This window comes from Balaenoptera physalus, assembly GCF_965194825.1.
Source record: "Balaenoptera physalus genome assembly, chromosome: 15".
In the NCBI taxonomy this organism is placed as follows: domain Eukaryota; kingdom Metazoa; phylum Chordata; class Mammalia; order Artiodactyla; family Balaenopteridae; genus Balaenoptera; species Balaenoptera physalus.
In genome coordinates, this window is record NC_138894.1 from 9963506 (window position 1) to 9980797 (window position 17292).

Genomic DNA, 17292 nt, shown 5'->3' on the forward strand with positions numbered 1-17292 from the left:
GATTTGATTTTAGCACAAAGGAGGGACAAATGGAGATCACTGAAGTTCTGTTTTGAATGACTGAAGAATTGTGGTAATAGAAAAAGAAACAGGAAAGTCATTGGTGATTTGAGGGAAAAGATGTGTTTGGTTTCAGAGAGATAGAGTAAGATGATGGTGGTACATCAGGTAGTAACTGCCATCAGGCAGTAAGAAATGTGGGACTGGAGTGGGGAGAGAGGCAAGAGCTGAGTATGTAGATTGAGAAGTCATTTGTTTTGAGCCTTCAGAATGGATGAAGTTTCTGAATGAGAAAGCTATAAATAGAGGAACAGAGAAGTCAAGATGGAATCTTGGGAAGTTTTATTCAATTGGTAGAGGAACCTTTGAAAGAGATAAAGAAGACAGGAATCTAAAGCAGAACAGTGTTATACGCCCAAGGAAGGAAGGAATCTCAAGGAGAGTGTTGAAGGCAATGGCAAGTGTTGCCGAAATATCAAGAACAGGAACTGAGAAGAGGCCATTAGATTTGGTGAGGTCATTACGTTAAATTCTGCAGAGTGGTGGGTGTGGGAGCCAGGTTAGATTGGGGAGAGAGAGTGGGAGGTAAGGAACAGGCAAGATGTACAATCCATGGCACTTAAAAAAAAAAAAAAGCCTGTCAAAGGAAAAAGAGACATTTGATGGTAAATGGGGCAGCAGGATTTAGTGACAGTTTTTCAAGATATGGAAGTCGTGTGCATGGTTGAAGAAGCAGAGAAAGAGCCAGTGGAGAGGGTGGTATTCAAAAAAAAGTAGGATGTGAAACAAAAGTAGGATTCAAAAAGTAGGATATGAAATCATCTGTAGATATGGAATAGATTTGGAACCCGAGGATGGTTGTTGAACAAGTGTGTAAAGAGTTTGTTGGGTTGTCAGTAAGGATTGATGGGCCTTTCTGTCAGGGTAAAAGTAGCCAGGACATGGAAATGGCATATGCATTTTGGACAGAAAGACTGGAACACTATGATATTTTTTAAACCAGTATTCTACCTGAATTGTGCTGAATTCAAATTTATCACAAAATGGATGGAGTAAACCCACAGCCAACATCGTTCTCAGTGGTGAAAAACTGAAACCATTTCCTCTCAGATCAGGAACAAGACAAGGTTGCCCACCCCCACCACTATTTTTCAACATAGTTTTGGAAGTTTTAGCCACGGCAGTCAGAGAAGAAAAAGAAATAAAAGGAATCCAAATTGGAAAAGAAGAAGTAAAACTGTCACTGTTTGCAGATGACATGATACTATACGTAGAGAATCCTAAAGATGCTACGAGAAAACTACTAGAGCTAATCAATGAATTTGGTAAAGTAGCAGGATACACAATTAATACACAGAAATCTCTTGCATTCCTATACACTAATGATGAAAAATCTGAAAGAGAAATTAAGGAAACACTCCCATTTACCATTGCACCAAAAAGATAAAATACCTAGGAATAAACCTACCTAAGGAGACAAAAGACCTGTATGCAGAAAACTGTAAGACACTAATGAAAGAAATTAAAGATGATACAAATAGATGGAGAGATATACCATGTTCTTGGATTGGAAGAATCAGCATTGTGAAAATGACTATACTACCCAAAGCAATCTACAGATTCAATGCAATCCCTATCAAACTACCACTGGCATTTTTCACAGAACAACAACAAAAAAATCTCACAATTTGTATGGAAACACAAAAGACCCCGAATAGCCAAAGCAATCTTGAGAAAGAAAAACGGAGCTGGAGGAATCAGGTTCCCTGACTTCAGACTATACTACAAAGCTACAGTAATCAAGACAGTATGGTACTGGCACAAAACAGAAATATAGATCAATGGAACAGGATAGAAAGCCCAGAGATAAACCCACACACATAGGGTCACCTTATCTTTGATAAAGGAGACAAGACTATACAGTGGAGAAAAGACAGCCTCTTCAATAAGTGGTACTGGGAAAACTGGACAGCTACATGTAAAAGAATGAAATTAGAACAATTCCTGAAACCGTACACAAAAATAAACTCAAAATGGATTAAAGGCCTAAATGTAACTCCAGACATTATAATACTCTTAGAGGAAAACATAGGCAGAACACTCTATGACATAAATCACAGCAAGATCCTTTTTGACCCACATCCTAGAGAAATGGAAATAAAATAAAAGTAAACAAATGGCACCTAATGAAGGTTTTGCACAGCAAAGGAAACCATAAACAAGACGAAAAGACAACTCTCAGAATGGGAGAGAATATTTGCAAACAAAGCAGCTGACAAAGGATTAATCTCCAAAATATACAAGCAACTCATGCAGCTCAATATCAAAAAAAACAAACAACCCAATCCAAAAATGGGCAGAAGACCTAAATAGACATTTCTCCAAAGAAGATATACAGATTGCCAACAAACACATGAAAGGATGCTCAACATCACTAATCATTTGAGAAACGCAAATCAAAACTCCAATGAGGTATCGCCTCACACCAGTCAGAATGGCCGTCATCAAAAAATCTACAAACAGTAAATGCTGGAGAGGGTGTGGAGAAAAGGGAACCCTCTTGCACTGTTGGTGGGAATGTAAATTGATACAGCCACTATGGAGAACAGTATGGAGGTTCCTTAAAAAACTAAAAGTAGAACTACCATATGACCCAGCAATCCCACTACTGAGAAAACCATAATTCAAAAAGAGACATGGTTCATTGCAGCACTATTTACGATAGCCAGGACATGGAAACAATCTTAAGTGTCCGTTGACAGGTGAATGGATAAAGAAGACGTGGCACATATATACAATGGAATGTTACTCAGCCATAGAAAGAAATGAAATTGAGTTATTTGTAGTGAGGTGGATGGACCTAGAGTCTGTCATACAGAGTGAAGTAAGTCAGAAAGAGAAAAATACCGTATGCTAACACATATATATGGAATCTAAAAAAAAAAAATGGTTCTGAAGAACCTAGGGGCAGGACAAGAATAAAGATGCAGACATAGAGAGTGGACTTGAGGACATGGGGAGGCAGAAGGGTAAGCTGGGACGAAGTGAGAGAGTGGCATGGACATATATACACTAAAATGTAAAATAGATAGCTAGTGGGAAGCAGCCATATAGCACAGGGAGATCAGCTTGGTGCTTTGTGACCACCTAGAAGGGTGGGATAGGGAGGGTGGGAGGGAGACGCAAGAGGGAGGGGATATGGGGATACATGTATACATATAGCTGATTCACTTTGTTATACAGCAGAAACTGACACAACATTGTAAAGCAATTAAACTCCAATAAAGATGTTAAAAAAAAAAAGTCTAACAAAAAAAATGGATGGAGTACCATATATATTTCTTAGTGAAACACTGTCTCTTTCATTGACTGCTTCCAAATTAATTTTTTTTTTAATTTTTGGCAAAGATATTGTAAACCAAGCTTTTATTTGTAGACATTCATTTACATATGGGGGCATCATTTGCATTTATTTGTGTAAACTCATTAAAGAATTATACCATTATCCTGCCATATGCATATTAATATAGGTTTGCATTTTAACTGGCTGGATATAAGATAGCTGTATTTATTTCTGTTCTAAAGCTTGTTAAATAAAAGTCTATCTGTGTATTTAAATAATAGGCACAGGAAGAAATTGCCCGACTTCGACGAGAAATGATGAAAAGCTGTAAATCTCCTAAATCAACAACAGCACATGCCATCCTCCGGCGGGTGGAGACTGAGAGAGATGTGGCCTTCACTGACTTAAGAAGAATGACCACAGAACGAGATAGTCTAAGGGAAAGGCTAAAGGTTTGAAAGAATTTTATCTATACGAGCATTTGTGAGACACAATGCAGTGACATTGAAAGTGCTCTGTTTTGTTTTTGTTTTTTAAACAGATTGCCCAAGAGACAGCGTTTAATGAGAAGGCTCACTTGGAACAAAGGATAGAGGAGCTGGAGTGTACAGTTCATAACGTAAAGAAAAAGCACTTTTCCACTTTCGGCTATAAACTCTCAGTGGTTTCCCCTTTTCCCCTTTTTCTGTGTTCAGAGAAGTTGGTTTTTTATGATAGTGTTTGTAATCCTAAGATATTTATAGTAGTATGTATGGTGTAAATAGTCACTTTTTCATTATTTATTTCCTTCTAAAAAATGTGAGTAAAGCCTTTTTTTGTGTTAGGTTGCAAAGTGTGTTCTTTTAAAAAAACCATTAGGGATGCATTCTAAGGGATTTTAGCAACTTTTTCATCTCCCTGTTCCATTAACGATAACATTGCCAGGGATAGAAAAACTGGCGTATTCTTCCTAAAGAGTAGCTAGGGTAGAGAAAATTATAATGAAATGGCAATTAATGAAATGTATTTAAACTGAATTTAACTGTGAAGCATCACCTTTTTACTAATCAAGGATTTGAGATGCTATGAATATATATTTGAAATGTTTTGACTGTATGAACAGAATTAAGGGAATTCAACTTTCTGTTAACCAAATTTAATTGATTATATTTCTGAATTCATCTGTTTTATGTTGTTATAATGAGTTTTTAAAAAAGCAGGAGACAGGAGAAAAACATTATTTGTCATAATCCCACTTTATATATGTAATTTGTTAATGCTGAGCAACAAATAAGAAATCCTTTTGCAAATAAGCTGTGTGTGCTATAGTCCAGCTGAACCAGACTGAAAATATAGATGCGTATACTGTGATAGTCTTTATGGAGAAGCTGTGCAGTGGCTTGTCTGAGTTCCTGCTCCACGGTCGCCTTGTCCATACAGCCTCCTGCAACGTTCAAGTCTAATCTGATCATCTCATTGTGTGAATCTTATATACCGGTTTGTACAAAGAGAGGATGTCTCTTTGGGAAGATTACTGAAACATTTTTAGTGATGGCAGTAACTTTGTCATTCTGCTTGTATAGCTCGATGATGAACGTATGGAGCAAATGTCAAATATGACTTTGATGAAGGAAACCATAACCACTGTGGAAAAAGAAATGAAATCACTAGCAAGAAAGGCAATGGATACCGAAAGTGAACTTGGCAGACAAAAAGCAGAGAATAATTCTTTGAGGTAAACTCAATTACCATTAAACAACTAATAGTTTAACTATAAATAATAGCTCTGCTTTTTGTAGTGTATTTTATAGTGATAATTAAGTTATTTGTTGACTTTATTTTCTGAGAGGATTATTATGAAGCAGTCGTAGACACCTTAGCAGACATTAAATGATTTCCTGAAGGTCAGTCACAGACTGGGAATGCCACACTTAACTAATCTTATATTTGCAGAAAGCCTCAATGTTTAGCTGAAGTAGCTTTTACAAAGCCCTTCTGTGTAAAGAGCATATTTGACTTTGATATTTCACTGTTTAATTTATTTTTGTTTTTTATTTTATTTATTTATTTTTGGCTGCATTGGGTCTTCGTTGCTGCACGCAGGCTTTCTCTAGTTCCAGTGAGCGGGAGCTACTCTTCGTTGCGGTGCGTGGGCTTCTCATTGCAGTGGCTTCTCTTGTCGTGGAGCATGGGCTGTAGGGCGTGCGGGCTTCAGTAGTTGTGGCGCGTGGGCTCAGTAGTCGTGGGGCACAGGCTTAGTTGCTCTGCGGCACGTGGGATCTTCCCAGACCAGGGCTCGAACCCATGTCCCCTGCATTGGCAGGTGGATTCCTAACTACTGCACCACCAGGGAAGCCCTCACTGTTTAATTTACCTTATAACTTTAGTTATGTTCTGGGATCTGAACGATATAAGAAAGCACAAAGCACCAGTTTGATAGTAGCTTAGGAAGGGGGTAGTTTAGCATGTAATAAAAGCCATAGGAGAGAAATAGGAACATGTAATAGAACTTCTATTAATTGAATGCCATGTACTGTGCTTAGCACTTTCTACATATTGCAGAAAGGTAGCAGAAGATATACCAATTGAAGCAACCTACAGGCAATGACTTAGGGGAATAAGTTTTTGAAGACCTCCATGTTAGTGTTTTACTTGTAGTATCTATTGATGTGAGAAATAGACATTCTACAGATTCAGTAAGGTTGAATTTCAGTGCATCTATGAACATATGAAATATAATAGTTCATATGAGTATGAAGTATATTATTAAATCTACAGATAATACTTGGTTCACATGTGAATTCCCAGAATCCCCTCTTTGGTCTTTCACGGGTCTGTGGTACATATATTGGAATCACTTGTCAGGACAGAGAGTCACTTAAATTTTTTCCCTTCATTTATTTTTTACTTTCCTGCTTAAAAGGATATTGCAAACTCAGGTAAAATAAAAATAATAATAAAATAAGAAGGACAACAAAGAAAACTTTGGAAAATAGAGAAAAGCATACAGGAAATTTAAATCACCCATGATTCCATAACCCAGGGAAAACTATTATTAATATAGATCATTTTTCTAACCAGAAATAGATCTGTCTGTGTGTATAAAAGCTTTCTATGTAATTGATATCATCCTATATTAAGTTATATATTTGGCCAATTTCACTTAATTGTATACCATAAGCATTTACACATGTCATTAGAAATTCTTTGAAAGCATTATCGTGGTTTATTAAAATATTCTAACAGATAAATGTACAATAATTTAGAGGTTTTTTGTGTACAGTTGTTTTCTTTTAACAGTATTATTCAAGTTTAATTGATATATGTACAGTAAACTACACATATTTAAAGTGTTCAGTGTGGTAAGTTTTGACATGTGTATGTACCTGTAAAACCATCACCACCCTCAAGATAGTGGCCCTATCCATCACTCCACAAAGTCTTCTCATACTCCTCTAACCTCTCCCCTACCCTGCCCTCCCCAGGCAACCACTGATTTGGCTTCTGTCATAGAGATTTGTTTGGATTTTCTAAAATGTTATATAAGTGAAATCATACAGTATATATTCTTTTGTTGGGCTACTTTCACTCAGCATCATTATTCTGAGATTTATCCATGTTGTCACATATAATCAATAGTTTATTCCTTTTTATTGCTGAGTAGTATTCCATTGTATGAATATACCACGTAAATATTTCAGTTGCTTCCAGTTTAGGACTATAACAAATAAAACTGCTATGAGTATTCTTATATGGGTCTTAGTATGGACATATGCTTTTACTTCTCTCGGGTAAATACCTAAGACTGAGTCTTATGATGGATATATGTTTAACTTTTGAAGAAACCATTAAACTGTTTTCCAGAGTGGTTGTATTATTTTATTTTACATTTGCACCAGCAGTGTGTGAGTGCCAGTTGTTACATGTCCTCACCAACACTTGGTATGCAATATCTTTATAGTTTTAGCCATCCTAATAGGTATGTATTATGGTTTTGATTTGCCTTCTCTAATAACTAGTAATTTTGAGCATCTGTTCATGTCCTTATGTGCCATACATATATCTTCTTCAGTGTCTGTTCCAAACTTTTGCACACTTTTATTGAATTTTTTATAGTATTAAGTCATAAAAATCCTCTCTATATTCTAGATAAAAGTCCTTTGTTAGGTACATATATGTTTGGCAAATATTTTTTTCCCAGTCTATGGCCTGCCTTTTTATTTTCTTAAGTGTCTTTTAAAGAGGAAATGTTTTTGATTTTTGATTAAGTAAAACTTACTGATTTTTAAAAATTTATATCCAGCTTTTGTGTTCTTTTAAAGAAATTGTTGTCAAGCCTAAGATGAGATTTTTCTCCTGTGTTTTCTTCTAGCAGTTTTATAGTTTCAGTTCTTAAATTTAAATCTATGCAAGTTAATTTTTGTATATAGTACAAGGTGTAGCTCAAAATTCAGTTTTTTTGCATATGGATATCCAATTGTTCCAGCACCATTTGTTGAAAAACTTCCCTTACTTGTCTACACTGAATTGTTTTGTACCTTTGTAGTAAGTCAGTTGTCCATATATGTGTAAGTCTGTTTCTTGATCATCTATTTTGTTTGGTGGATCTATATATATCTTGATGCCAATACAACATTCCTGATGCCTTTTTTTTTTTTAAATCCTCAAATTAGGTAATGTTAGTCCTCCAACTTTGTTCTTTCTCAAAGTTGTTTTGGCTGTTCTGGTTCCTTTGCATTTTATTTTAATTTTAGAATTAGCTTCATAGTGTAAACACAAAAGCCTGCTTGGGGATTTGATTGGGGAAAAACTCCCACTCATGAACACTTCCATTTCTTTATTTAGGTCTTTAATTTCCCTCTGCAATGTTTTATACATATAGATCTCTCATTTCTTTTGTAAGATTTATCCCTAAGTATTTTCCATTTTTTGATGCTGTTGTAAGTGGAATTTTAGAATTTTACTTTCTGATTGTTTATTGCTTGTATACAAAAATAGCAATACGATTGTTTTTAAAAAATAAACTTTGTATTATTAACAGTTTTAGATTTACAGAAAAATTGTGAAGATAGTGAAAAGTTCCTACATACCTCACACCCAATTTCCTCTGTTAATAACATCTTACATTAGTATGGTACATTTGTTAAAATTAATGACTCAACATTGATACACTATAATTAACTAAAGTCTGTAATTTATTCAGATTTCCTTAGTTTTTCCCTAATGTCCTTTTTCTGTTCCAGGATCCCATCCAGGATACCACATTACATTTAGTTGTCATGTCTCCTTAGGCTTCTCTTGGCAGTCTCAGACTTTCCTTGTTTTTGATGACCTTGACAGTTTTGAGGAGTACTGATCAGGTATTTTGTAGAGTATCTCTCAGTTGGGGTTTGTCTGATGGTTATCTCATGATTAGGTTGGGTAATGTTTTTGAGAGAAAGATCACAGAATTAAAGTGCCATTTTAGTATACACAGATACCCAGGATGTCATGAGTACATCCTATTGATATGATTCATTACTGTTGATTTTGACTTTGGTCACCTGGCTGAGGTAATGTTTGCCTTATCCAGAATGTCATATAATTGAAATCATACAGCACATAGCCTTTTCAGACTGGCTTCTTTCACTTAGTAATGTGCATTTAAGGTTCATCCATGTCTTTTCATACCTTGATACCTCATTTCTTCCCATTGAATAATATTCTATCATATGTATGTACCACATTGTGTTTACCCATGCACCTATTGAAGGTCATCTCGGTTGCTTCCAGTTTTTGGCAGTTGTGAATAAAGCTGCTATAAACTTTCATGCGCAGGTTTTTGTGTGGACAGAAGTTTTCAGATCAGTTCAGGAAATACCTAGGAGCACAATTGCTGAATCATATATAGAAAAACTTATTTAGCTTTGTAAGAAACTGCCAAATTCTCTTCCAAATTGACTGTAAAATTTTGCATTCCCATCAGCAGTGAGGGAGACTTTCTGTTGCTCCACATCCTTGTTGGCATTTGGTATTGTCAGATTTTTGTATTTTAGCCATTATAAGTGTGTAGTGATATCTCATTGTTTTAATTTGCAATTCTCTAATGACAAGTAATGTGGAACATCTTTTCATATTGCTATTTGCCATCTGTATGTCTTTGATGAGGTGTTTCTTGTTTAAATGTTCTTAACCAATTATAATTCCAGTGACTTCTGCTTTAGATAAGCAGATCTCAGTTGTAAGTCTCCTAATTTGCCATACTTTTCAGTTTTTGGGGTGGTGATTTGTCTTGCAACTCACTACTCTGATATGTCCATGAAAAGTCTTTGATTCTCAGCTTATTCATCTTTCTTTTTATTTCCCCCATAACAGTGGGAATGATGGCTCCTAAGCTCTTTACATGTCAGGGCTAAAGCCAAAAGTCCTGCAATTTATTTTTATTTGTTTATCCAGTATTCTACAACCGTGCTAAATATACCTTTTAGTTCTAGTAGCCTTTTTATAGATTCCATTCAATTTTCTACATAGATAATTAGATCATCTGCAAATAAAGACCTTTTTACTTGTTCAATCTGCATGCTTTTTTCTCCCTTTATTTTTCTTGCCTTATTGCACTGGCTAGAACATCCAGTGATTTTTTGAATGGAATCGGTGAAGTGGACATCCTTGTCTTGTTCCACATATTAGGGGAAGCATTCTGACTCTCAGTAGTTAGTATGATGTTAGCTGCATGTTTTTCCCAGATGTTTTCTGTCAGAATGAAGAGGTTTCCTTCTATTTGTGGATTACTGAGAGTGTTTTTTCAGGAATGGATGTGCTTTGTCAAATTGGTCAGGGTATATTATACTTTTTATAAATTTCTGGTCTCAGTTAACTAATACTTTGTTTAAAATATTTTTTAACTCTATTTTTATAAATGAGATTGGCTAATTATTTGCCAATCTTGGGGGTTTTTAAAATCAGATTTTGGTATCAAGGTAATATAAACTTTATAAAAATCTTTCCAATTCATTTTGTCTTCTTTCATTATCTGGAATAATTTATTACTTCCCAGTGAAGCCAATTAGGTCTCAATTTTTCTTTGAGGGAAGCTTTTATTTGTTTAATGGAAAAGGACAATCAGAAATTTCTTCTTATGCTTTTCAATATATATATTTTTGTGGCATTGGTCCATTTTCCCTAAATTTTAAAACATTTTTAGAATAATGTTGTATACAATATTCTATCAACATTTTACTGTCCACAGAATCAGTAGTGATTTGCTCTTTTTCTAGTCTGTTATTAGTCTTTTCAAAGGACCAATTTCCCTATTGTTTGTCTTATTAGTTCATTAACTTCTGTTCTTTATTATTTCCTTTCTTCTATTTTCTTTAAATTTATTTTCTATTTTTTAATTTCTTAAGATGGATGCTTACATTTATTACTTTTAAGTCTTTTTTCTCATATAAACATTTAAGGCCATAAATTCTCCTCAAAATACGTCTTTTAATGTAAGCTACAAGTTTTGTTATGTACTTCTTTCTTTATAAAATATTTTCTAATTTCCATTATGACTTTTTATTTGATCCATTGGTTATTTATAAGTGTGATTTTAAATATCCAAAAAACATAATGAATTTTCCCTTTGTGATTGATTTCTTGCTTAATTACGTTGTTTTGTTAACATACTGTTAGATTTAAAATTTCTGAAATTTGTTGTTCTCTACTTTTATGGTCAGTTTTTGGTAATGATCTGTGTATACTTGAGAAATTATAAATTCTGAAATAGTTGGTGCATTGTTTTTGTATTTGTCCCTTTGTAATCAGATTTGTAATCATGTTATTCAGATGTCCTATATTTGTACTAAATCTTGTGTCTCATTTACAGGAATTTCACTGAAAGAGTTGCCTGAACTTCTGGCTCCAATGTCTCACTTCTTGTTTTCTCTTGAACCTACTATAATCTGCCTTTCTCCCTCACCATCCTATCAAAACTTCTTTTCAAGGTAATATTTACTTTCATGTTGCTCAATCCAGTGGTCAGTTATCAGTCTTCATTTTATTTGACCTATCGGCAACATTTGACAAAGTTGATTACTTACGTTCTCTTTCTCTGCTCCTTTAAACACTTTGTTCATTTGGCTTCTGAGATACCATGCTCATTTGATTTTCTTTTTATCTCTTTGGCTGTCCTATTCAGTCTTTCCTGATAGTTCTTCCTCATCTCCTTACCTCCAAATGTTGGAAGTGTCCCTGAGTTCAGTCCTTAGACTACTTCTTTTTTATATCTATACTCATCCCTAGGTGATCTCATTCACTTTCATGTATTTACTCTTGACTCTCAAATGTATATCTGTAGCCTGGACTTCTCTCTTGAACTGTAAACTTGAATGTCCAACCACCTTGTTGTCATCTTCACTAGGATGTCTAATAAGCCTCTCAAAATTAACATTTCCAAACCTGAGTTTCTCCACCCTTTGCCCTCTGATACACACAAACCCGCTCTTTCAGTCTTCTCATCTCAGTCAACGGAAACTCCATTCATACTGAAACCTTGAAGTGATCCATGATTTCTCTTTCATATACCCATATCCAATCCAGTTGATTCTGTCTTCAAAATGTATCCAAAAGCTGAGTGTTTCTCGCTACCTCTGTTGCAACCTTACTGTACTGAAGGATATTTTTGCTAGGTAGAGAATTCTACAGTTTGGGAATTATTTTTATTTTAACACTTTGATGATATCCTACTGTCTTCTGACTTAAATTATTTCTGCTGAGAAGTCAGCTGTCTGTGTATTTTAATAGGTTAATGTCTTTATAACGCACTCACATTTATCATAGATTTCATATATACGTGTATAAAAGGCAAAGAATTATAATGAACCTATGCATAGTTAAAATACCATTGTCTCTGTTATCCATTTTGTCAGTTCATGAGAAAAATTTTAAGTTTATTCTGCATGTGAACTCCACTCATTAGAAGTTAAGTCCTGAGCACAGTTCAGCACATGCTTAGGTTTCTATAACTCTAAACTGAGGTTCCATAGTGTTCAGGCTGAACCAGCCAGAAAGAAATGTATCTATTGCTGTTTATGTTTCATTGCTGGTGAAAAAAAAAAAAATCCCCAGGTTTCAAAAACCAATACTCATTTTCTGTGTTTCTATACTGCTTACATGAACTTTTCTTTCTAAACAGGTGTATTTTAGTAGTAGAAGTTCTTCTGTTTGGATTTCTATGTCAGATAAATCAGCACTTCTAAAAAGCTGGAGTGTTTCAGAATATTTCCTAGAAGCATATCATTAAAAAAAAAAAGGTCTCTGTGTCTGCATTTGTGCATCAAACATCTCTAGGCCCAAGAAGTTAGAATATCCCATGGAGTTGAATGATCGATAGAGCTATCTGTTACTAAAAAGTTAGTTTGGGTCTCCATGTCCAGTGATTCCAAAACTGGTTTGGTTTGAATTTGGATATTTGAAGCTAAAAAGATTTCAATATTAAAATCTAATCTAGATGACATGATATCCTAGAAAATCCAAAAGAATCAACAAAAAAATCTGGAACTAATAAACATTTATAACAAGGTTGCAGGATACAAGGTTAATATACAAAGTCAGTTGCTTCCCTATTTACTAGCAATGAAGAAGTGGAATTTGAAATTAAAAACACATTTATGTGAGCACCCCCTCCAAAAGAAATACTTAAGTTAAATCTAATAAACTTTGTGTAAAATTTATATGAGGAAAACTACAAAACTGGTGAATGAAATCAAAGAAGAACTAAATAAATGAAGAGATATTCCATGTTCATGGAAAGGAAAACTCAATATTGTCAAGATGTCAGCTCTTCCCAGCTTGGTCTACAGATTCAGTGCAATTCTGATCAAAATTGCAGCAAATTATTTTGTGTATATTAACAAATGGATTCTACAGTTTATATGGAGAGGTAAAGAATTAAAAGATACTGAAGAAACACAATTGGAGTACTGACACTACCTGACTTAAGACTTACTATAAGGCTACAGTAATCAAGACAGTGTGGTATTGGCAAAAGAATAGACAGACCAATGGAACAGAATAGAGAGCCCAGAAATAGATCCAGATAAATATAGTCAAGTGATCTTTGATAAAGGCAAAGGCAATACAATAGAGCAAAGACAGTCTTTTCAACAAATGGTACTGGAAAAACTGGACATCCACATGCAAAAAAAAAAAAAAAACCAAAAAACCAAAACAAAAAAACAAAACCCTGAAACAAACAAAACCCCACCCACACACACAAAAACAAAGAATCTAGACAGAGACATTACACCTTTCATATTAACACAAAATGAATCATAGGCCTAAATGTAAAATGCAAAGCTATGAAACCTCTAGAAGATAACATAGGAGAAAACGTAGATGACCTTGGGTATGGTGATTACTTTTTAGATACAACCCTTAAGCACAATCCATGAAATAAATAATTGATAAACTGTACTTCATTAAAATTAAAGACTTCTACTCCACACAACACGATGTCAAGTAGATGGGAAGATAAGCCAGAGACTGGAAGAAAGTATTTGCAAAAGACACCTCTGATGAAGAACTGCTATCCACAACTCAATTTTAAAAAGACAACTCAATTTAAAAATGATCAGAAGAACTGAATAGACATTTTCCCAAAGAAGACATATAGATGGCTAACAGGCACATGAAAAGATGCTCAACATCACTAATCATCAGAGAAATGCAAATTAAAACCACAATGAGATATCAGCTCATACCTGTCAGAATGGTCATCATCCAAAAGACCACAAATAACAAATGTTGGGGAGGATGTGGAGAAAAGGGAACCCTCGTGTACTGGGAATGGAAATTGATGCAGCCACTATGGAAAACAGTATAGAGGTTTCTCAAAAAACTATTGATAAAAATAGAACTACCATATGACCCAGCAATTCCACTCCTGGGTATTTATCTGAAGAAAATGAAAATACTAATTTGAAAAGATACATGCAGCCCAGTGTTCATAGAATCATTATTTACAGTTGCCAAGATATGGAGAAAACCTAAGTGTCCATCAACAGGTGAATAAATAAAGAAGATGTGGTATATATATGTGTGTGTGTGTATATATATGTATGGGAATATGTACATATATATTCATGAATATGAATATACAATATATGAAATTTTGCCATTTTGCCCTTTGTAACAACATGGATGAACATGGAGGGTATTATGCTAAGTGAAATAAATCAGACTATAAATGGCATATAACCTTTAAAAATTGTGAATCACTATGTTATACACATGAAACTTATATAATATTGTACATCAACTGTACCTTAAGAATAGATAGATAGATAGATAGATAGATAGATAGATAGATAGATAGGTTTTCCAAAATATACAAAGAACTTTTAAAAAACTCAACAATAAGAAATAACCCACTTAAATAATGGGCCAAAGACCTTTACAGACATCTCACCACAGAAGTTATACAGATGGCAAATAAGCATATAAAAAGATGCGCCACATCATGTGTCATCTGGAAATGCAAATTAAAAACAACAATGAGGGCTTCCCTGGTGGCGCAGTGGTTGAGAATCTGCCTGCCAATGCAGGGGATGCGGGTTCGAGCCCTGGTCTGGGAAGATCCCACATGCCACGGAGCAACTGGGCCCGCGAGCCACAACTACTGAGCCTGCGCGTCTGGAACCTATGCTCCGCAACAAGAGAGGCCGCGACAGTGAGAGGCCCACGCACCGCGATGAAGAGTGGCCCCTGCTCGCCGCAACTAGAGAAAGCCCTCGCACAGAAACGAAGACCCAACACAGCCAAAAATTAATTAATTAATTAATTAAAAATGCAACTGCGGGAAAAAAAAAAAGTTTAAAAACAACAATGAGATACCAATACATATCTATTAGAATGGCCAAAATTGGAAACACAACAAATGCTGGTGAGGATGTGGGTCAACAAGAATTCTTATTCATTGCTGGTGGGAATTCAAAATGGTACAGTCACTTTGTAAGGCTGTTTGGCAGTTTCATACAAAACTAAACATACTCTTATCATATAATCCAGCAATCATGCTTGTTGGTATTTATCCAAAGGAGTTGAAAATGTATGTCCACACAAGAACCTACATGCAGTGTTTATAGCAGCTTTAGCCATAATTGCCCAAATTTGGAAACAACCGAAATCTATTCTAGGACTCTGAGCTGGAGATGGCAACTGTATGTCAGATCCCATATTAATGTCATACTGAGAACCTTCACTATCTGATTTCTGGCCAGACAAATCACCTGACAAGACATTTTCCAAAATTGCTTTAAAAATCTGTGATTTGGTTCTGATTATGTCATTTTGTGAAGGAAGCATTCTGTTCTGTGCAGTGAGGTTTATAAGTGCAGATTTCTCATCTTGAATTTTAAGTCTTAGAGTCATTCTGAGGTAACAAAGCATGAATTTCAGCCTCTGCTAATCAAACTGTTGCTTGTAATATTATTTGTTAAAATGCTGAGTGGAAACTATAAAAAATATCACCATACATTACAGCTTGGTTTATCAGTGCTGTCAATCTGTAGAGTTTTCTATTTCACTGGTTTGAGTTTCTCTGGAGAGTCTACTTGATTATAACCAACTATCTGTAAAAGCATTATTTTGAGTGTCTCTGAATGAGTGTCTCCCTTAGAAATGGACAAAAGTGTATACATCTGAGCTATAATGGAGAGTGCAACTTGAGAACCAAATGGTAATTTGTTTTGAGAATAAGACCATACAGAGAAATCAGGGAAATCACACCCCATGGCAGAACCCTGATTTTTAACACCTCCTACTAAGGCTGCACAGAGGGTTGGTTTTAAGCCCCACAATAGGCATTTGATTAAAAACCATGTTAGATAGCTTAACCAAAGTCCCTTTGGGCTTTGGTAAAAGCAACTCCTAAACATACCTTGAACGAGTTTTCTGAGTGCCTGTTTTCTCATATTGGAGTTAGAAGAGTCTGTAAAAGAAGCTACCAGCTTTATTTCTAAAGTTTCTATTTCTTGAATGTCTGTTTTCGGTGTGGGTTTATTGGTCAGTGATTTAAAGGTCTGATTTGAGAACTTCTGATTATGAATGTAGTTTTCCATTTTCCTTTTTCTTATTAGGTATATTCTTGTGTTGTGCAGGGGTCTTATGGCTATTTGGGAAGACATGTGGCTGCAGTGCAGTTTAACAGGATAAGGACGGCCACAGTGTACACCGGAAGGTTTTGCCACATCCTCCACTTGTCTTTTCTGGACTCATTCATTATCATATGCATTGATATATTTATTATTGTAATACATTTATGGCTCTTATATTAGCATCCATTTTTTAAAGAACTTTTTAATGGAGTTGATTTACAGTGTTGTGTTAGTTTCAGGTGTGCAGCACAGTGATTCAGTTATATACATATACATATATATATTCCTTTTCAGATTCTTTTCCCTTATAGGTTATTACAAAATATTGAGTATAGTACCCTGTGCTATACAGTACATCCTTGTTGGTTATCTATTTTATACATAGTAGTGTGTATATGTTAATCCCAACCTCCTGATTTATTCTTTCTCCCACCCCTCTTTCCCCTTTGGTAACCATAAGTTTGTTTTCTATGTCTGTGAATCTCTTTCTGTTTTGTAAATAAGTTCATTTGTATCATTTTTTTTAGATTCCACATACATACGACATCATATGATATTTGTCTTTCTCTGTCTGGCTTACTTCACTTAATATGCTGATCTCTAGGTCCATCTATGCTGCTGCAAATGGCATTATTTCATTCTTTTTTATGGCTGAGTAGTATTCCATTGTATATATGTACCACATCTTCTTTTTCCATTCATCTGTCGATGGACAGTTAGGTTGCTTCCATGTCTTGGCTATTGTAAAGAGTGCACCAGTGATCATTGGGGTACATGTATCTTTTCAAAGTATGGTTTTCTACAGATATATGCCCAGGAGTAGGATTTCAGTATCATACTGTAGCTCTATTT

General features: G+C 35.0%; 1 protein-coding gene across 19 annotated transcripts in view; it reads left to right on the plus strand.

Annotated features, from left to right (window-relative positions):
• TSGA10 (testis specific 10) overlaps positions 1 to 17292 on the plus strand; it is a 115774-nt gene that overhangs the window by 36126 nt on the left and 62356 nt on the right. For all 19 annotated transcript variants that reach the window (XM_082427292.1, XM_082427290.1, XM_082427289.1 and 16 more), the window contains 3 exons: positions 3625 to 3795; positions 3885 to 3962; positions 4906 to 5057. In XM_082427292.1, the coding sequence (XP_082283418.1) occupies positions 3625 to 3795; positions 3885 to 3962; positions 4906 to 5057 (401 nt within the window). The remainder of the gene's footprint in view (positions 1 to 3624; positions 3796 to 3884; positions 3963 to 4905; positions 5058 to 17292) is intronic.